This window comes from Amblyomma mixtum, chromosome 1, assembly GCF_055824585.1.
Source record: "Amblyomma mixtum isolate Tamu chromosome 1, ASM5582458v1, whole genome shotgun sequence".
Lineage (NCBI taxonomy): Eukaryota > Metazoa > Arthropoda > Arachnida > Ixodida > Ixodidae > Amblyomma > Amblyomma mixtum.
In genome coordinates this window covers 221479616-221500784 of record NC_143012.1, presented here as the reverse complement: position 1 = coordinate 221500784, position 21169 = coordinate 221479616, and the positions used below count along the sequence as shown (strand labels likewise).

General features: G+C 51.3%; 2 protein-coding genes across 11 annotated transcripts in view; one reads left to right on the top strand and one right to left on the bottom strand.

Moving 5' to 3' along the window:
- Positions 1-207: 207 nt before the first annotated feature.
- On the bottom strand, positions 208-1875 carry LOC149370984 (uncharacterized). Its single transcript, XM_089584405.1, has one exon. The coding sequence runs from the start codon at positions 1708-1710 to the stop codon at positions 208-210; it is 1503 nt and encodes a 500-aa protein (XP_089440531.1). The 5' UTR covers positions 1711-1875.
- Positions 1876-7466: 5591 nt separating this feature from the next.
- LOC149370983 (uncharacterized) overlaps positions 7467-21169 on the top strand; it is a 43651-nt gene continuing 29948 nt past the window's right edge. For 3 of the 10 annotated variants that reach the window (XR_016286509.1, XR_016286508.1, XR_016286504.1), the window contains exons 1-3: positions 7467-10825; positions 14137-15069; positions 18940-21020. Coding sequence is in view for 2 of the 10 variants with exons in the window: in XM_089564157.1 (XP_089420283.1) it covers positions 20741-21020 (280 nt within the window). In the remaining 8 variants the exon portion in view is untranslated. Of the gene's footprint in view, positions 10826-14136; positions 15070-18939; positions 21021-21169 lie in introns of those variants that run through there. The other 7 variants (XM_089564157.1, XM_089564154.1, XR_016286505.1 and 4 more) reach the window with 6 other exon arrangements.

Below are 21169 nucleotides of genomic sequence, written 5' to 3'. Positions count from 1 at the left end.
CGAAGCTGGGATCAAACCCGGGTCTTTCGGGTCACCAGCCGAGCACCGTAACCACCAAGTCACCACGGCAGCCCATACCAGAAAACTGCAGGTCTTACACCACATTTATTTCTTCGTGACCACGTCTACTATGCGAATGATGTGGACAGCTCAATAATGTCCCCGCGCCATAAGTACATCTGCAGTGAAAACGTGACGTTGCGCTCGTCACTGAATTTCTAGGGCGACGCAAATAGCCCCGCTGGACACGAAGCCCCGCGTCGCAAGGTCCTTGAGCTTCAGCTCGTTTGTGGGCGACCAGAAATCCCAGCGACCCGGGTGAGACTCCTTGGGCGGAGGCAAGGCAGCCGTGTTGAGGCAGAGCGGCAGGCGCATGTTCTGCGCCTGGTCCCACGGGTGCACCAGGACGAGGCAGATCCTACTGGACAGGGCCCAGTCGGCCACCTTGCGCCACGTGCCGCCGCACAAGCAGAGCGTGAAGCAGACCAGCACGCCTCCGTCAGCGTCTCTGCGCAGCCTAGCGTGCACCCGGAAGGCGCAGTCTGCCAGCTGGGAGCGGTCGCTGCGAAGAACCAGCTCCTCGCCGCACACCAGTCGCGATTCGGCGCCAACTAGGCCCGTGACGTAGCAGAAGGCGAACCCGGTTGGCGCGACGGAGGAGGTTTTCTTGGTGACGTCGTGCGACGCCGTCTGCCGCGACTCAGTCGCCGCCGCGGAGGTCGTCGCCATATCTGATGGGGCCCTCGCGCAATCTTCAGCGCTGGACGTCGCCTCGGCCCTCGCCGCGGTCAAATCGGACTGGGTCTTCTTGCGTTGCCTGGCGACCATCGAGTCCACCCTCTCAAGCAACTGCGCCTCGGAGAGCGACGCCAAGGCACCGTCGGCGCTCTTCGACGGCTTCGCGGCCTTGCGGCGATCTCCCTTGGCCGCGAAGCCACCGCGACTTATCAGCGAGGTTTCTACTGAAGGGGCTGCTGAAAGGACTCCGGAGGAGCCGACGGACGCCGAGAGGATGGTACTGCCGGGGTTATCTTGGAGGAGGGCCCTGATAGTGGCGCCGATCGGCGGCTTCTCCCTGCCCGCGTTCTCAGTCGAAGGAACTCTGCGGGCTCCGGAGCGCTTCGCTTTGTCCCCGCCCTTTCCCGACGCCGATTTGCCACGCGAACGAGACCTGCGGCGGCTGGTAGACATGTGACAGGCGTCTTCGTTGGAGCTGTCGGCCTCAGCGTCGCTGGCCGGCTCAACCTCGTGGACTGCGTCGCACTCCTGGGAGTGGTGGTACAGGGCTGTCCTCTGGAGTATGGCCAATCCGCAGCGCGGGCAGTGAACCTCGTTGTGGTCGCAGCTACGCAAGAAGTGCTCCCTGATGTCGGCCAGCATACCTACGAATGTGCAGCCGTGGGACGCATTGGGACAGTGAGCCCGGAGTTCATTGACGCCTCCGCGGACCGAGTCCAAGGCCTCGACCGAGTGCTCTGCGAAAAGACTGCCGTCCACAGGACAGACGTACTGCTGCTCGGTGATGCTCTCGAAGCACGACGGGCAGAACACGTGGCAGCAGGTCGTGAGCCGCTTTGGAAACGCCGGCAGTACCCCGCAGAGCGCGCAGCAGAACACGTAGGGAACGCTGTCGACGAAGTCCAGCGGTCGCCAGTCCAAGGGCTCGCCGAAGCCCGTCAGCTGCCGCTTGGGACAATGGTGGCGGCTCATCGTGACTCTCGGCGACGGTAAGGAGGTCCTTCGCGCGGCCACTTCGCACCAAGGACGCTATACTAGAGCACCAAAAATATAAATAAATGGCGGCGCCGCGTTTCCGCGGGCGTGGTGTGGCGCTTCGACGTTGACGCGACGACGAGAAAGACGACGGCGCAAGCAGTTCTATGTAAGTCGCAACACATGCGATGACCTCTTTCCGGAATTACGTTAGTCGGCGAAGCTGATCAGCCACTAACACACATTCAGCGCAGCGTCAAGGCATCTTAAGAATTTCAAAACATCCCAGGCCCTAATTAGGCCAAGTGTCATAGTAAGCGATGGACAAAGATGAAAAAGAAGTCATCGCGGGGGGTACAGCTATAGTGCCTAGAATATACTGGCCAGTATATTCTAGGCACTATAGTACAGCGGAACAAGCACCCTGGCCAATCCCCCGCCGTGGGTATGTGCCATTAAGCCTCAAGACATCATCATCATCATCAGACGAAGGACGAAGTAAGAAGACCACACAAACGAGCGCTGACTCGAAACTGAATTTTTAATGAAAGGAGCAAAAATATAAACACAATAATCACGTGGAACTGTAGAGCAAAGAGCATTGTTCCAGCAAAATCAAGATCAACAACAATCGCAACTCATCTGCCACGTAGCGAAGTTCGATCAAAGGCCTACGTCTCACCTCACTCCCCCCCCCCCCCCCCCCTCTAAGAACCCGACTGTAAAAAATCATTATTATCTAACACACAGTACGGGCAGGAAGTGTTAAAGCAGTGGCATTTTCTTTCAGCCGCAGTGCTTGAACTCTGCTGTCAAAGGCGAGGCAAACCAGCATACATTCCTGCTCGGTTCTAAGTTCTGGAGGGAATGAACGATCAATTTAATTAAAATATCAGTGAAGGCTCGCTGTTACTCGTTGTGAAAATTTAAAGCAGCTTTAGAGAGGAACATGACGAAAAATAGAAACGATAGGACTAGGGTGGTAGCTGTTTTTTCGCTTCTCTGTTTCCTGTTGCTTTTTTTTCATCCTGATTTATATTTTCATGATAATCAAACTTTTAATTGTAAAACTTCGGAGTAAGGCTATCACTGTTTCTAGTGCGCATTTCAACCTCTGGGATTTTTTCTTGAGGACAAAGTGTGAGCGGTGATATTGACCCCGGTAAAATGAGAACCAGCCTTGAGGGCAGCACTTTCTTCCAAGGTTACACACGGCTGTACAGGTGCTTTTCAAAAATCTAATGAACATCTGTATTCTGCGCGATTCAATGCATGCCACGTTTACAATCAGTAGTGGCCGATTGGCATGTTTAACGGAGACGCCAAGATACCCCCGCAGCCGGTACATATATGTAGCTAGGATAAATGGCACCAGAAGAGAGTAGTTACGGTTTCTCTTAAAGCCGCAGCTAACTTGTTTTTCAAGCGATCGTCGGTGAACAATATTTACGCCGGGGCTTATTCCCAATTTACATAAATGAAAATCGTCGCCCACCAGTGGTGGTCGAAATGAAGCACGGCTGGGCAGACACGTGCCCTGCAGGCCATCACTGCTGTTTCATGCATGCGCTTTATTGCTACGTCCAGGCCGCGATTTCCAGTGTTGTTCTTCTCGGGGCAGACAGATGCGACGGCGTGTCTGCTCAAGCAGGGTGGGAAAATGCGGCCATTTGGCTTTGCGCTGAGGGTGCACACGTAGTACGTGCGTGAGGGAACGTTCTGCGACAGCTCGTTATTCTAGAATCCGATAGTACCACAGGTAAGGGAGAGAGTTGAAACTTAAATTCGCTGTGGCTTAGCTTGGTTAAGCCCGCGGTAATTGCGAAAGCAATATCCGTACCTACGCCATGGTTCAGCTGGTAGTGTAGCTGGTGGTGGTGCTTGTGGTTAGACTTGTGGCGATGCATCTGTTATCAAATCCAATCCAATCCAATCTAATCTAATATAATCTAATGTAATCTAATATAATACACTCCAATGTAATCTAATGTAATCTAATCCAATCCACTCTAATCTAATCTAGTCCAAGCTAATCCAATCTAATTCAATCCAATCCAATCTTCATGTTCACCGCCGTCGCACACGGACGGCGCGAGATGGTCGCCCAGCTCTTCGGCGTGACGTCACACAGATGTCATGCGAAAGGTCAATGGTGGCACCGCCGCGTCACGGCAAAGGCTTGAAAATGCAAGTAGTATTGCTTTCGCAATAATATCGGCATTGCTCTTCGCTCACCCTGCATGCGTCACGCCCTTCGCCTCTACCTTTCATCTCGCGATTAGAGCCGCCTTGGTATCCTTCTAACTGGCTACTCCTCGCTGTTCACGAATATTTTACTGAGTAAACAGTCTTACCTGCGTCATATACGATTTCTGTTGTAACTGCGATGTTCACGCATAAATGCTTTATGCAATGACAGGTCACGCCATGTGCACATGCAGTTAGCAAGACATCAAGCTCGTTTCTATGTCACCGACGTGGAACGCAATTTATGTAGCGTCTTCGGCCGTCTGTTTATTACTATAATTTTTTTTCTGGAGAATTCCGGAGGCAAAAATCGGAAGTTGTTTTTCGACCCAAAATTCGGGTACTAATCAGGGTAATGAACACAAATTACTGAATTCAAACTTTTCTTTGTTATTTTTCCCTGCTGAAATGCTCCACTATGGGCGGTAATTTTTGTGCGCTGCCTGAATTATAAGGTCTGTTTATGCTTAGTTTATTTCCAAACATGAAGCATATTACAGAACACACCAAGAAAGTGTTTAAGGTTGGATATTCTTTCGTACTCATAAAATTATTTCGCCGCGTTCAATTCTATGCAGATTCAGCAGTTGATCACAGAGAGGCTCCATTTTAAACGCGCAGCAACTTTGGAGAGCGACGTCATTAGCATCGGTAGCGGTTCATAAATTGATACCCCTAGGACGTTTGAGTAATTGACGTTTGCTGGCTTCTTCCTCCCAAAGCACACGTCTGAAGGATGGCTGGCGCTGAAAACGATATTAAATAAACAATTAACTCCAAGCATCCTTTTACGATAACTACAAAACGCCTACTATTTTGCGCGCTATGCATCCAACTTTTTCTCCGGTTCACTGCAGTTTAGGGTAGAAAAGGGTTCACCCGTTTTTTCAGAAACTTAACCATTCAGATCAAACCGGGTTTTTTTACAAAAACCAAGGGCTTTAATTACAGCCCAGTGATACTCTGTGAGTAAATTGGGCGGATATTTTATAATGGCCCGAACAGAAGCAGACGCCGCAGGGAGTGACAGTACGATGAAACGCAAGCCTGAGCCTCGTGTGCCGTCGGGAGAGAGACAATTTCTTACTGTCTTTGCTAGCAGTGCCAGATGGTAAGAAAACAAAGAAACGTGCGCGAAATTTTCGAAACATATTCGGCGGATGACCAAGTATTTACATGCACTTCGACTCCGCTTTCTGGTGTCCTCGCAACCAAAGATGCATTCCTTTTTCAAGTATCTGCTGTAGAGTTATTTCATTCCGTTATTCAGCCGTGTTTCGAATATACTTCGCACCGATGGCAAAAAAAAAATTACCGACGATTACGTTACTTCCTAATGCGAAATTTGAGCGCAGCAAATAAGCTGTTTCACCTTTTCGATAGATTGAGGCAAAGAAATCGAGCAACACAAGTATGCGCTATCACAGAATTTTTTTTTTATTTTTCACACGTATTCCTTTAACAAAGACTCCACTAACAGTTCTTGACAGTCATGAAGGAAGCTTTGTGGTTGGAGAAATAGACTGATATATGTTCGACTTGGTACACCAATGCTTGATTCTCAAAGACGAAGGCCGCCGCGGTGGCTCAGCGGTTATGGTGCTCGGCTGCTGACCCAAAAGACGCGGGTTCGATCCCGGCCGTCGTGGTTGAATTTCTATGGAGGCGAAATTCTAGAGGCCCGTGTGCTGTGCGATGTCAGTGCCCGTTAAAGAACCCCAGGTGGTCGAAATTTCCGGAGCCCTCCACTACGGCGTCTCTCATAGCCTTAGTCGCTTTGGGACGTTAAACCCCATCAACCAAACCATCTCAAAGACGAGATCTATACAAGTGCCTCGCGAGGTTGTCACAGCCGTGGGACGCGTTACGAGCGAGAGGAACGGGATGTTCTCCCGCATAAGTGTTAGGAAATTGCTGTTTGTCTTTATGTCAACATTAAAGTCCCCCACTACTAACATCGCTGTGGATCGATGGACGGTTAATGCGAGTTGCAGGAAGTGCACGACGTCTTTCGTGAGTGCGGTAGGGGCGAAGTAGGCAGCTACTACCAGCAAGCCGTTGGGCAACTTTGCGGCGCACAGTTCGCCAACTTCATGTGACGTGCCAAACATTTCGACTGGTATTGCAGAGAGACCTGTGCGCAAGTAGATAGCGACTCCCGCCGCTCTGTTGTGGTCTCTGCGAGCACCACAGCAGTATAAGAAATCTATGATTTCGAGAGGCTCTTCGGGATCCATCCAGGTTTCAGCAAAGCAAAGTACAGAGGAATGGCGCAGAATGTGATCGTGGTGTACGTCCTTGGCATGTGCGGCAAGGGAGCGTACGTTAAGAATGTTGTTGTGAATGATGAATCAAGTGCTGCCAGCGAATGACGCGTCCATTGGCTGTCTGCGTGTGTTACTGATGTGTGGTTAACATGTTAAGCTTCGCCTGTAAGTGTGGAACGCGACAGCGTCTTGCAACGCTGCCAGGGAGTCCACAGAACGCCATCGCCAATTCGGCTGTACGCCTTGCTGGACGGTAAATTTATTTTTTGAGGAAAGGAAATGTATCTGTCTCGCATATCTGGGTGGACACCTGCACCTCGCCGTAAGGGAAAGGGGGAAGATGGGAGTGAACGAAGACGCCGTATTAGCTAGACGCGCCTTTGTTCATTCCAAACCATTCAGCTGGCATTACGGAGTGGCTAGCGTGCTCGTATCGCACTCCGGAGACCCTGGTTCGATTCCCCAACTCGACCAATTTCGTTCTCGGTTTTATTGATTTATGCGGTCTAACTAGAAAGGTTAATTAGCTATTTCATATTTATATTATTGTATTTCTATCCATCGTGTTCTGTCATTAACCTGTCAATTGTTGGAACTGTCTAGGATGTTCGACACAACGTATATGAAACGAGCAACGTCTTACTGAGTGGGGAAGTGCGTGGTGGTGGTGGAGGGAATGCGGCTTCGTACTTATCTGTTTTTTTTTCAGCAGCGTCTCCTTCCGCGGACGCTGTTGTCGCTGCGGCGCGCGTCTTTCTTTTCTTTTCTTCTGACCTCTTCATTCTCCTCTATATTAATTAGGCTAATTGATTAATTAAGCAATTAACTGAACTCAGTCCAACTTAGTTGCAGCATCACTATACGATCCCTTTGATTGGTTGCATGGTTACTAGCCAAAGTACAATTGGCCCCATTTGAAATTCGCGCACTGTGACGTCACGAGCATTTCGACCAATTGAAAAGCGTTACATTGGGGGCGGAGCTGGTTACGAGGCCGACGCCGACGCCGACGCCGACGCCGACGACGACGCGAAACCCAGGAACGGACGCCAAAGAGCTGCGCTCTAAAAAAATGGGAGGTGACACTTAACCCCTGTCTGAAGGGTATGACGCCTGTAAGGAGATAGCGCCACCCAGCGTCGATTGTGAGGCAGAAGACGAAAAAGCACGAGAAGCGCGTGCGGAGGGGTACGCCGGAACAGGTGGAAGAGGATTACGTGGCAGAGAAGAGGAGAGCGCGGTGGGCGACGGACGTGGACGAGTTCTGCTGGCTCCCCGAGTTCCGGGCTTGGGCCTCAGCCGCAGACGTTCTGGCCACCAGACCCGGACATCCGTCGTCGAGAGCCTCAGCCACCAGGCCCAGGTGCCACTCTTCTCCGTCCACCCGTCAGCTGCTCCACGCAGGCCGCCTCTGGCGCCTACGTGGCGTACCCGGGCTACCAGACCTGGGAACCGTGCTGGGAGCCCACAGACGCTGACGCTGCGGTAGCGTTGAAGGCCAACGTGGGAAACGCCGGCAACAGTGCATCGACACTGGAACGCCCAGAGACTGCCTGACTGTCCGACACCCAGCCAGTCCTCGATGCTCGTATGAGAGACAATTAGTGTGCCTTTCCTTTTTGACTTTCTTTTTCCTGTATTTCTCGCGAGGATTTTGTTCTGTTCTCCCGTGTTTTTTCCTTGTGTTGTTGGGTTGCTCTCTTGTCTCTTTCCTCTTTTCACGCCCATACCGAAATTAGTTTCCTTTCCTATAAAAGCCGCCTCGTTTATTGCTTATACTATTAGTGTATGTGTAAATTGAACCTGCAATCTTCCGCATCCTCAGAAATTTGGCGTCCGCTACGACAGGACGAGGTCGGTTTTTATTTCTTTGCCTGTTGTGTTAATTTAGGCACAGTATGAGCGCTTCAGAGCAACACCACCTAGACGAATGTTGTTCAGAGTTGGTTGCTTTAGGCGAGCGCATGGGCTTGCGCGGCGCGGAGTTTCGAGCGTGGGTGGAGGACGAGCTTCGTAAGGTTTGGTTTGGTTTATGGGGTTTAACATCCCAAAGCGACGGCTATGAGAGACGCCGTATAGTGCAGGGCTCCGGAAATTTCGACCACCCGGGGTTTAACGTGCACTGACATCGTACAGTACACGGGCCTCTGGACTCCAAAGAAATTCAACCGCCGCGGCCGGGATCGAACCCGCGTCTTTCGGGTCAGCAGCCGAGCACCATAACCACTGAGCCACCGCGGCGGCGCTTCGTAAGCCACGGGAAGAGAGAAACGCTGAGCGTGAAGCTACGAAGCAAGCAGAGATTGGAGTTAGAGGCACGGAATTTAGAGACGGAGGGTGAAGCTGCGAAGCAGAAATTGGAGTTAGAGGCACGGAATTTAGAGACGGAGAAGCAGAGATTGGAGTTAGAGGCACGGAATTTAGAGACGGGGCGTGAGGCTGCGAAGGAACGTTTGGAGTTAGAGGCGCGGAACTTGCAGCTACAAATAAGGCTCATGGAGGGTGGCGCAAATCCTCCGAGTGACCGTGGAGAGCGTGGCGTCGCACCGGCTAGCTTCATAACCCGCACAGTCTCATACCACAGTTCAATGAAGCGCGGGATGACCTCGATGCCTACTTAAAGAGGTTTGAGCATGTGGCCACGGGGCAGGGCTGGCCAAAAGAAAAGTGGGCAACGGCGTTGAGCTTGTGCCTTGGCGGCGAAGCACTTAGGGTCTTCGGTCGGCTCTCACCTGAGGATTCCGTGGACTATGACAAAGCGAAGCTTGCCTTGCTTCAGAGGTTTAGGTTTACCGCGGAAGGGTACCGAGAAAAGTTTCGCCAGAGCAAGCCCCAGGATGGCGAAACGGCCTCGCAATATGCTGCCAGGTTGTTTAGTTTCTTTGACCGTTGGGTCGAGATGCGGGGAGAAGGCCGCACTTTTGAGGTGGTTCGCGAGATGGTCGTGAGCGAGCAATTCCTGAACAACTGTCATTCCCGTTTAGCCCTTTTCTTACGTGAGCGGGAGGGCAAGACAGTTTGCAAGCTGGTGGAGGCTGCCGATCATTTTCTCGAAGCACAACGGCAAAATAACTTGTTGGGCTTTAAAGTAGGTAAAGCCAAAGACGAGATTTAAGGTCCACAGTCCCGCCTTCCATGTTTTCTTTGCGAGAAGACTGGGCACAAGGCGTCGGATTGTCGGACGAAGCCGAGGCAATTGTATTGCACCTGGTGCCGCGAGGTAAGACATGATGCCCAGTCATGCAGAGCTAAGAGACCAGGAGACCGTGAGGAGTGCGCCTGTTGCATGACACCTCGATATTCACATCCCGATAACCCTGTAGAGGTAACGCGCGTAGAGGGCCAGTTGGGGGAGATGGTCTGTCCTTCCAACCCGGTGGAAACTGCTATGCCCGTGGGGCACGGTGAGGTGTTCGGCCAGCCTGGTTCGGTATTACGAGATACGGGCAGCACCGGCATTGTTGTGCATGACTCCCTTGTACCGGCAGCGGCACTTACAGGGAAAAAGGCTACATTATTATTGGCCAATGGGACCCGTGTAGAAGTTCCGGAAGCGGAGGTGGTGATTTCTTCACCATACTTTTCGGGTAAGGCCATCGCGCGGTGCTTGTCTGCACCCCTGTACGACATCATAATAGGCAATGTCCCTGGCGCTAAAGCTCCATTCTCGGTCGACCCGTCAGTTCTAACTGATCAGGCAGTTTCCCTTGCCATGACCAGTTCGGTCTCTGTTCCTTCCCTTACGGTGACAGCGAAAGTTTCAGAGAGTAGCAAAAGCTCCACTCTTAACACACTCCACTTGTCACGGCCGGAGTTTCGCCTCAAACAGGAAGAAGACCCGACCTTAGAGGTGTGTCGCAAAAAGTTGGGGAAACATTTCGTGGCAAGGGACAGACAGCCCATACTTTTCATACAGATGACGGGGTTCTTTTCCGAACATACCAAGTATGTCCCGGCCGAGTCGTTGAGCAAGCGGTGGTACCGAAGTGCTTACGCACGCAAGTCCTCATGTCGGCGCATGAGAGCGCATTATCCGGTCATCGAGGGATACGCAAAACGATCGCTAAGGTGCTCAGTGAGTTTATTGGCCCGGTGTACAGGCTGACATTAAGAGTTATGTCAGATCGTGTGATACGTGTCAACGGACTGTGTCGAAGGCAAGGGAGAACAGAGTAAATAACATCGTAGGACGGCAACATTTAAAATCATGGTGGAGACCGAGGTCTGCTTGGAGAAACCGGTTTCACAAAGGAAAACGGAAGTACTAGCTGAAAGAGTTCTCGCGACGGTGAAGTGGTCTGATGTGAAGAATGGAATACGGAATAATGTAGCCCACACCTGTTCTTGTTGGCATTGTCTGTGTTTGTTCATGTTTGTTTTTTGAGTGTCGGCTACCTACTTTTTATGCCTTCCGTGTTTCTTCGCCCCTCTATGGACGCTTTACGTTTCCTTTTCATATACGCTCTTTGCTGTGTGTGCGAATGTCTGTGTATCGAACATTGACGACCGTCGTATTGAGTGTGGCGTGTAGTGTGCGCGCTGTGGTGTGGTGTTCTGTGGTGCGATCGTCCAACGCGTCTGGGGTCGCTCTCCTGAAGGTGAGTTCTTTCCCTTGGAAAAAACTTCCGAAGAGGGGGCCTTCTGTTAGGAGATAGCGCCACCCAGCGTCGATTGTGAGGCAGAAGACGAAAAAGCACGATGAGCGCGTGCGGCGGGGTACGGCGGAACAGGTGGAGGAAGATTACGTGGCAGAGAAGAGGAGAGCGCGGTGGGCGACGGACGTGGACGAGTTCTGCTGGCTCCCCGAGTTCCGGGCTTGGGCCTCAGCGGCAGACGTCCGGGCCACCAGACCCGGACATCCGTCGTCAAGAGCCCCAACCACCAGGCCCAGGCGCCACTCTTCTCCGTCCATCCGTCAGCTGCTCCACACAGGCCGCCTCTGGCGCCTACGTGGAGCAGCTGACGGATGGACGCCGTAGCGTAACGGGTTAATTCCCACATATGCAGAAGGTCATTCTCTACTTTACATTCATAGAACCCTTGGAGTCCTCATACCCCTCCTGGCGCATTGGTGCAGCGGTCAAGCGATGCGCCACTGCCCTGCGACGGCATGAGCTCCGAGCGTTGGGCCTTGTTCGACCCAGGTTGTTCTTCGCGAGCAACTGATCGTGAATTGCCATTGCTATGGTGGGCAGGTTCTGATGACGTTATAAGGTCACGTGACCCAGGTGGCCCACCTCCCTCCTAGGTTGCTCTCGGGGCACCGCCTGCCAGAGTCGTGCTCATGATTTTTCGCTCGCAACCATGACGCCGACAACGCCAGCATCAAATCTTCTGGGCAACAGTGCCTTTAACGATGTCGCGTTAATACTTTATTACTTTACTACTACTAGCGAAGCGCCACTGTCACCCATCACTCTCTGTCCATCAGGTATAAAATAAATAAGAACCCAACCCGCGGCTAATTTTCGTCATTGCGCCCTTGTCACGAACGGCTGTAGTACCCATAAACAGCTCAATTGACCGTCCTTCATGAGGCAGCTTCGCGCGGCTATCGCGTGCGACGGCCACGGCACGCATCTACAATACAGGCGGGTTCCAATCGGCAATCAGAACGCGGCTGGCGAAGAAAGCAGGCTCACGGAAGAACTCATCTACTACGCGTGGACAGCAAACATATAGCCTTAGGCGGTGTTCACTGCATAGGTTCCTAGAAAGGCGGTGGGGCAACGCAAAATTCCCGGCTTTGCGCATGAGGACATGCCCCTGACGTCAGGTTCTTCGTGCCGGAGGAATGCGTTTCCAGGAGCAGGGAGGTGCTACAGTCGAATTCAACTTAAAACGCGGCGGCTTTTCCTCGTCAAAGGACACTTACCATTGACCGATTCGAATGACCCTGATAGCGTGACAATGCAGGATGCGGCGTCACAGTGGAGAGGGGGTCTGTACCAGACCACAGAGGGTAGGGATTATCCCCTTTGATCTCCTTGCTTTGTCACACTAGCAAGGCCATGAGAATCGGCCGATACCATTGGCTGGAAGGAGGTCCCTTGACGGACTATAATCACATCAAGACGCGCACGTCGCTGCCCATCTTGTAATTATTTTTCCCAGAAATTTTGGTTCACTGCATCTATACCAGTTTTCGTAATCTTCATCGCAGAACACAATGTCGACGGGCTATCAGCCTCAGTGGGCGTAACAAAATTGTTGAAACATGGTTGGAAAATCTCGCCTACAGATATATATAATCGCTGTAGCTGGCTATTAATAAGTGCCTTCCTGTGTTTGTTCCTTTGCGCCATTCAAAAATTTTGTAAAGAACCAAGTAGCCCAAAAGCATGCGAATGAAACGCGAACAAGAAAACGTAGGTGGCAACACAAAAACACCAACGTGTTAGCTCCTGTATTGCAAATACAAGCGTGGTTGAATAACACTTCTAACGAAGAGTCTTCGCGCCTTCAAAATGAATATAGCAGGAGCTAGTATTCAGCTTCCCCTGGCTAAGAGCTGCTAATTTTGCAGTCCGTGGTTCAGTAGTCTTGTTCGCGTTTCATTTCTTGCTGATAGTACTTCTATTTATACTAACGACGGAAAAAGAACCGAGATAACCCTTGGTAATGCGCTACTGTCGAGAATGGTAACAATATGTAAGCTATTAAGAAGGATTGGGACGTGCACTTGAGTTCCTTAGGGCGTTGCCGTTGATCTGTATGCGCCTTCCTTATGCCAGTCTTTTCTTAACATGAGAGTTTGAGTAAGGCCTCGTGTGAAACGCGCGGTAAGACTGTGAACATCGAGATATTTCGTAGCAGGCAGTCAAGCAGTAGCGTCGAGCACAGTGGATACTATAAAAAAAAAATAGGAGCATTTCCTTACGTGGTAACACTCCTATGCGCTTGTGTCTGCAGCTGGTACCAAGACTTAAACTGTGACCTGTTGACTGCGTGGCCCTTTCGAACTTTTTCGGTAAAATAAATTACACTAAAACATTTTCCGAGAGAAAATTTGTCGTTTCAAAGGGGCGGTCGCCATCCTCCCGCTACACCTGCCCCTTATGTGCATATACTTCGACTTAAGAGCTACCCTGTCATAATTTTTGCAAAGCTGTTATCTGGGTTCAGATAGCAGGGATTTCATTTCATTTATTTTCTCCTTAAGGGCCCGAGGGCATTACATAAGGGGGAGGCGAATTAACATGATGTACAAATCTTGAACGTGGACTTTCATGTTTGACTTTCCAGAGTTACTGACTGTGGTGCCCCGCACAATAGGCAACGACGCAGAAAAGTTCTAGAAAGAAAGCAAATCCGATTTGCGAAAACAGAAGCTATATAATGTATGATTCATTAGTGCGCCCCCCCGGTTTGAAATAAAATTTGGTGTTCTTAGAACAACGCATGCTAGGAGTAATATGGCTAGATTAGAAAATATTCGCGCATAGTATGAGGTCTTATCATTATATCTTATTTAATGCGGCGGATCTATCATTCGACATATATTGTTGGGGTGCTATCGGGTTACAATATTTAGAGGTTTAAGTAAGGCTATGGAGTAAATGAAATCGGTCAGACTGTTTATGCTATCTACATTGTACAGATAATCCGCTTCTATCATAAATACGATATAAGTGCAAGAAGTTCGAAGCGGGGTGTGCTTCCCCCACTGGAGAAATGTTTCTCTGTTTTAGGAGTCCCCAGGCAGAACTGAAAGGACAGGAAGCGGGGGGGGGGGGGGGGGGGGGGGGGGGGGGGGGTGCTGGCGAAATCAGAAGCTTCCTGTACTGAGCCTTCAAGAGATTAGAGTAGCAGAGAGTTCTTAGAACATTCGTAACTCTCAAATGCAATCCGTACCTCGTGGAAGACAGATATGATTGATAAGATTAGAATTCTTTTTTATTTGTTACAGGAGAAAGACACCACAGGAAGGAACGAACATGACTAGTGTTACGTTGCAAGACACTGCTGGCCTGTGGACCAGAGATCCGGAAACTGTTTGTGATGTGTCGCGTTCCGACCCATACTCTGCGTCGCAGAGTGCCGGCCTCGTCGCGGACGCGGGTCTCATGTTCGGCGTTCGAAAACGCGAACATAAATGCCCAGGGACGCGAACGCGTGGACACGGCGTTCGAGAGCGCGACCGTCAGCGCAGAGGGACGCTTCCTCCCGAGAACGCGGAGCGTGATCACGTGGGCACGGCGTTCGAGGGAGCAGCAGAGGAACGCACGGGAGTCAACGAGGAGAGTCGTCCTCCAGCAGCGGAAGAGAGCAGCTGCTCGGGGAGCCAGCCTGTACCTTCCAAGGGCCTGGGGCCCTCTTTTCTTTTGGATCAAAATCTTTTTATTAAAGACCCAATTCCTAGCCTTCACCAAGTCCACAGCCCGTACCTCGCAACAAACTGGTGGCAGCGGTGGGGTAAGGATAACGCTGGTGGACAACTGCTGACGAGGGAGCGTCTTCGAGGATCCGGGATCAACGGAGCTCCGCTACGTGGCTCAAGGAGTCACCTTCGTCGCAGCGCATCATGAAGGCCAGGCGTGAAGAAAGCCGCTCAAAGGAAATCGCGACGATCTGGGATCGCCGGACTTGCTGCATGGTGTAGCTTCTCTGGCGGCGGGATAAGGACAAGGCTGGTGGACGCCTGCTGACGAGAGAGCGCTTTCGAGGATCCGGGATCAACAGAGCTCCGCTAAGTGGCTCAGGGAGTCACCTTCGTCGCAGTGCAGCGTGAAGGCCAGGTGTGAATACAACCGCTAAAAGGCAACATTGACGATCTGGGATCGACAGACTTGGCAGTTCCTGTCTTCGGAAGACACGGTGGCCATCGAGGGCTCCTGGTTGGGTGAGTGCCGAAGCGACTACGTATTGCCAGAGGATTTAGAACTGGGTTCTATCTGAGCAATCGACTGCATTTATTCACCACAGGGTGTGTGATTAGTTTGCAGGTTTTGTAGTCGGCTCTCGCCAACCATGGATATAAAGAAATTAAGTAAAGACCAATTGCTGCTGTTGGCAGCTGAACTTGGTTTAGAAGTAAACCAACGTACGCGGAAGCCAGAGATTCGCCATAAAATTGAAGAGGAGGAGTTTGAAGAGGTCGAGATAACTGATGCTTGGGGAAAAATATGCCGAGTTCAGAAGGAAAATGAGCGGGAAAGAATAGAAGAGCAACGGGTAGCAGCAGAGCAAGAGAAGTGGGATAAAGAGGAGCAGGAGCGGGAGTTGAAAAGATTGCAGCTTGAAGTTGAGATGCCACGAGAAGCAGTAAAGAATGAAGGTTGCGTAACTTCGGCAAAAGTGGAGAACGAGAAGGCTGACGAGCGAGAAAGGCAGAAAGAGAAAGAAAAGAAACAGGCGGAGTTGGAAGCGGAGAGAGAGAACAAAAAGATTGAGCTCGAAATCGAGAAGGCAAGGCTCGAACGCGCAAGGTTAGAACGGGGTGAAAGTGCCGTCACACCTCAGGGAGATAATGTTAAGATGACGAACTTGCTTCAGCCGTTCAAAGTAGGCGATGACATTGCTCTCTACCTCCTCAATTTGGAAAGGATGTGCGAGAGACAGTTCATTAGCCGCGACATATGGCCAGAAAAGTTGATGGCGTCGCTCCCGGGAGAAGCTTCACAGGTTGTGTCTTGCTTGAGTTCTAGTGAAGCGGGTAACTATGATCTGGTGAAATCAAGCCTGCTCGCGAAGTATATGATCTCAACAGAAGAGTTCAGGAGGAGATTTCGGACATCCAGAAAAAAGCAGAATGAAAGTTCTCTGGAATTTGCGTGCACTTTAAACGACAACCTGACGCAGTGGGTAAAAGGCTCAAAGGCAGGGGACGATTTTGAAAAAGCCTAAAGGAAAGGAACGCCAGACCACGGCCGAGTTGGATAATTGTGACGCCACGAGAAAGAAGTTTGTTCGGGCGTCCAAGCGGCATGGGCGTGAAAAAGAAGTAGATGCGCCTCAATCTATAAGTTCCGAAAGTGAAACGGAGGGTAGCCTTGACAAGTGTGCACAAAACAGTGCAGAACGGTTTGGTTTGGTTTGGTTTATGGGGTTTAACGTCCCAAAGCGACTAAGGCTATGAGAGACGCCGTAGTGGAGGGCTCCGGAAATTTCGACCACCTGGGGTTCTTTAACGTGCACTGACATCGCACAGTACACGGGCCTCGAATTTCTCCTCCAAAGAAATTCAGCCGCCGCGGCCGGGATCGAACCCGCGTCTTTCGGGCCAGCAGCTGAGCACCATAGCCACTGAGCCACCGCGGCGGCAGTGCAGAACGGTCCCACCGCAGGGTGGATGGCAAAGATGAGCTAGGCGAGCTCAAAGGCAGTCAAGCAGACGCGCAAACGCAAAAGGACAATCCTCAGAGGTACGAGTCGCATAACCCAGAGGCAGTGAAACGTCCGGCGGTCATTTGCGTGGAGTTAGTGCGTAGCTGCAACGCCAGCGAGATAGTTGCTCGTCAACCCGGAGAGAAGTGTACCCTTAGTGAGTGTGGGACGATCACCCGGAAAAGAGGACGTCGAAAGCTACCACAGCAAGTTTGTGGCGCCAGGCTGCAGGAAAAGGCACAGGGAACTCGTTTGCGTCTGCCGTGTCAGCAGACGGGTCAGAAGGGGAATAGTGCAGCCGGCTCAAAGTGTAAAGGGGGGACAGGCAATCGTATTGCTCGCAGACCATTGTTGTATAATAGGGTTCGGCACTGCATGCACTACCGAGGCGTTCACAGTGTCTGGACGGGACACAGAAACGAAGACAGTGGTAAAGGAATGTCCAACTCTAGGGGTGACTTCATTCGTCGCGATTCCGCAGCTGCAGCGACCAGACGGACGCGACCCCGAAGGGCACGGCTGAAATGTTAATCCGTGAGCACAAATGAGAGGCTACTTGTGCTTATCGTTTTCTTTTGTGACCACATTGAAATGCAATGTTGCGTGTCGCTTTTGTTGTGTGTTTTGCCATGTGTTGACGGGAGCTGAATACTTGTTTAGCAAAAACAGGCAGGGAGAGTTTTCCTGGAAAATAGGCGTCTGGCAGTCGTTCGTCGCTTGGGCACCGTCAGCCAAGGGTTTCCGCGAACGTGTGTGTGTGTGTGTGTGTGTGTGTGTGTGTGTGTGTGTGTGTGTGTGTGTGTGTGTGTGTGTGTGTGTGTGTGTGTGTGTGTGTGTGTGTGTGTGTGTGTGTGTGTGTGTGTGTGTGTGTGTGTGTGTGTGTGTGTGTGTGTGTGTGTGTGTGTGTGTGTGTGTGTGTGTGTGTGTGTGTGTGTGTGTGTGTGTGTGTGTGTGTGTGTGTGTGTGTGTGTGTGTGTGTGTGTGTGTGTGTGTGTGTGTGTGTGTGTGTGTGTGTGTGTGTGTGTGTGTGTGTGTGTGTGTGTGTGTGTGTGTGTGTGTGTGTGTGTGTGTGTGTGTGTGTGTGTGTGTGTGTGTGTGTGTGTGTGTGTGTGTGTGTGTGTGTGTGTGTGTGTGTGTGTGTGTGTGTGTGTGTGTGTGTGTGTGTGTGTGTGTGTGTGTGTGTGTAGTGAGCGCATGCATTTGCCCTGTTGGTGTCCGGAGCGTCTTCTCCCGACCCTGCATCTGCGGACGCAGCCTCGGCGAAGGACTTCATCGGGGGGAGGAGTTTGTTACGTTGCAAGACACTGCTGGCCTGTGGGCCAGAGATCCGGAAACTGTTTGTGATGTGTCGCGTTCCGACCCATACTCGGCGTCGCAGAGTGCCGGCCTCGTCGCGAACGCGGGTCTCATGTTCGGCGTTCGAAAACGCGAACATAAATGCCCAGGGACGCGAATGCGTGGACTCGGCGTTCGAGAGCGCGACCGTCAGCGCAGAGGGACGCTTCCTCCCGAGAACGCGGAGCTTGATCACGTGGGCACGGCGTTCGAGGGAGCAGCAGAGGAACGCATGGGAGTCAACGAGGAGAGTCGTCCTCCTGCAGCGGAAGAGAGCAGTTGCTCGGGGAGCCAGCCTGTACCTTCCAAGGGCCTGGGGCCCTCTTTTCTTTTGGATCAAAATCTTTTATTAAAGATCCAATTCCTAGCCTTCACCGAGTCCACAGCCCGTACCTCGCAACACTAGACAGAGCGCTAACGAAGTTCTCATGATTCTGCTAGCGTGACAGTGCAGGGAGCGGCGCCACAATGGAGATAGGGATCTATTCCCGACCATAGAAAAAGGGCGTCCCTCATTGCCTGAGTCGCTTTGGGAGGTTAAACACCCATAAACAAAACATAGAGGGAAGGGATCACCCCTTTTCGTCAACCACTCTCTGCTCTAGTTCTGCAGGCGTTCCTTTCTTTGAAATCGTTCCAGCTTGTTCCCGTCATTGCCCATGTGGCTTGCAAGTAGAGAACTTGGTCAGCGTTTTGTCCTGTCGTGTCCGATCCTTCCTGTGGTGTCCATCTGCGGTAAAAAAAGAAACAGTAATGAAGAAACTAGCCTGCAAAAACGTTCTCGCATGATTCATAAGACTACCTCCTGGAAAAGTTGGCAAGTACTCTGAGTCTTACACCTCCCTTGTTCTCTTTGTGAGTGTTCAGAATCCATCTGCCTACCCTCTCTCTACTAAGGAAAGGCTAAGCATGACGCATTCTTCATTGACAAGCAACGGCAGCGAAAAAGGGGAAAGGGTTCACTTCCTGGCCAAACTTGTTCCTTCTTTCCACGTGCTGATATCTCGCCCTCCCTCATATGGGCTCTTAGGGACTTCCCTTCCATGCACAGAGGCAATTGGACTTTCTTCGAGAAGGAGAACAGTTCGTACTGTGCCGTGCTGCTATCGAGCAGACCAGGGTAAAAGTGAAGACACTCGCACTGGTCGTCACCGATACATTTCGTCCGACTACTGGGTTCATTCCACGGGTAAGCAGAAGTAAACAGCAAAGCGCTGGGGTTCTTTCCTTTCGTTTTTGAAATCTTGTTATGCAGCAGCCTTTGTGAAAATGTAACGAGCGAAGGCCTTGATTTCAGCGGAGGCGTCATGCGCAAAGCGGCGGAGCAAGTAGGCCGAATGATAAATAGAGTAGCCAGCAAAAGGCATGGCATGAAGGAAGAAGACACAATCAGACTGGTGAACAGCCTGATAGTCAGTCGAATAACATACTCACTACCATACCACGTAACCATCAAAGCTGAAAGAGAGCAAGCAGAAGCTATCCTTCGCAAAGCGTACAAGATAGCCTTACTTCTACCAAGGAACACGTCCAACGAGAAGCTAATGCAACTAGGGCTAAACAACACTTTTGAAGAGCTGAGTGAATGCCAAATAAAGGCACAACTTCAAAGACTCAGCGACACAAGAACCGGACGAGCACTTCTGACTAGGTTGGGTCGGGAGACGGAGAACCATCACAACAACAGGGCAAACATACCAGACGCACTAAGAAGAAACATAAGCGTACAACCCATCCCCCGCAACATGGACCCAAACCTCCATGCCAGCAGGAGGAGAGCCAGAGCAGAATACTATGAAAAAACAATAGGGCACAGGGACAGCACGGTATACACCGACGCTTCCCCGTACTATGGTGAACGAGGAAATAAAATGGTGGCGGTAGTCGTCAACCACCAGGGAGAACACATAACGAGCCTCACGGCCAGGGCATCAAATGTAGCAGAGGCGGAGGAGATAGCGATAGCCCTAGCAATGAGGGAGGGGGATAGAAAGGGGAGACCCTTGAATATTTTAACAGACTCGCAAGAAGCGTGTCGAAACTACACAAAAGGAAGGGTAGGCAAAACGACACTCAGGATCCTCAGCGAGGGGACACCCTCGGGGAGGAGAGAGAAACATAACATAATTTGGATACCAGGCCACGCGGGGGCCTGGGGCAACGAAAGGGCGGACGAACTAGCTCGAGGGCTTACTATCCGAGCTGGGGGGTCACAAGCCCCGGAGGAGCTCTGGACTAGCCTAGGGGCTGGGTACTCTGAAACACTAAGTTTATACAGGGGGCTAAGATACAAATACCCCCCACCACACAAAGAGCTAAGCAAGGAAGAAGCCGCAAAATGGCGGAAGCTACAGACAGGCTCCTTCCCCAACTTATATATACTAAGCAAGATGTTCCCGACACAATACCGCGCCACATGCCCTTGGTGCGAAGCGAGGCCAACACTATACCACATAACATGGGAATGCGACAGAAACATATCGTTCCACAAACACGACACACCAAGTGCGGAGCAATGGGAGAGCCGGCTCACCAGCTGCGAGCTAGAGGCCCAAAGGGCACTCATAGCACACGCAAGCGAGGTGGCCAGACTCAGTGGAGCCCTGGACTAGGGGACCACCCAAGGCTAAGGAGGCAACCTCAAGACTTGAAGAGAAGACTTGAACACTTCCACCGCAGGCTAAATCTTATAAATCAATAAAGTTTCTACTCACTCACTCACTCTCGCATGATTCATAAGACTACCGCCTGGAAAAGTTGGCAAGTACTCTGAGTCTTACACCTCCCTTGTTCTCTTTGTGAGTGTGCAGAATCCATCTGCCTACCCTCTCTCTACTAAGGAAAGGCTAAGCATGACGCATTCTTCATTGACAAGCAACGGCAGCGAAAAAGGGGAAAGGGTTCACTTCCTGGCCAAACTTGTTCCTTCTTTCCACGTGCTGATATCTCGCCCTCCCTCATATGGGCTCTTAGGAACTTCCCTTCCATGCACAGAGGCAATTGGACTTTCTTCGAGAAGGAGAACAGTTCGTACTGTGCCGTGCTGCTATCGAGCAGACCAGGGTAAAAGTGAAGACACTCGCACTGGTCGTCACCGATACATTTCGTCCGACTACTGGGTTCATTCCACGGGTAAGCAGAAGTAAACAGCAAAGCGCTGGGGTTCTTTCCTTGCGTTTTTGAAATCTTGTTATGCAGCAGCCTTTGTGAAAATGTAACGAGCGAAGGCCTTGATTTCAGCGGAGGCGTCATGCGCTAAGGTACACTGCATTTTTGCGCCG

What these genes read in the sequence shown, in the direction of transcription:
- LOC149370984 (XM_089584405.1), bottom strand. Translation starts at nt 1,710, where the DNA reads ATGAGCCGCCACCATTGTCCCAAGCGGCAGCTGACGGGCTTCGGCGAG.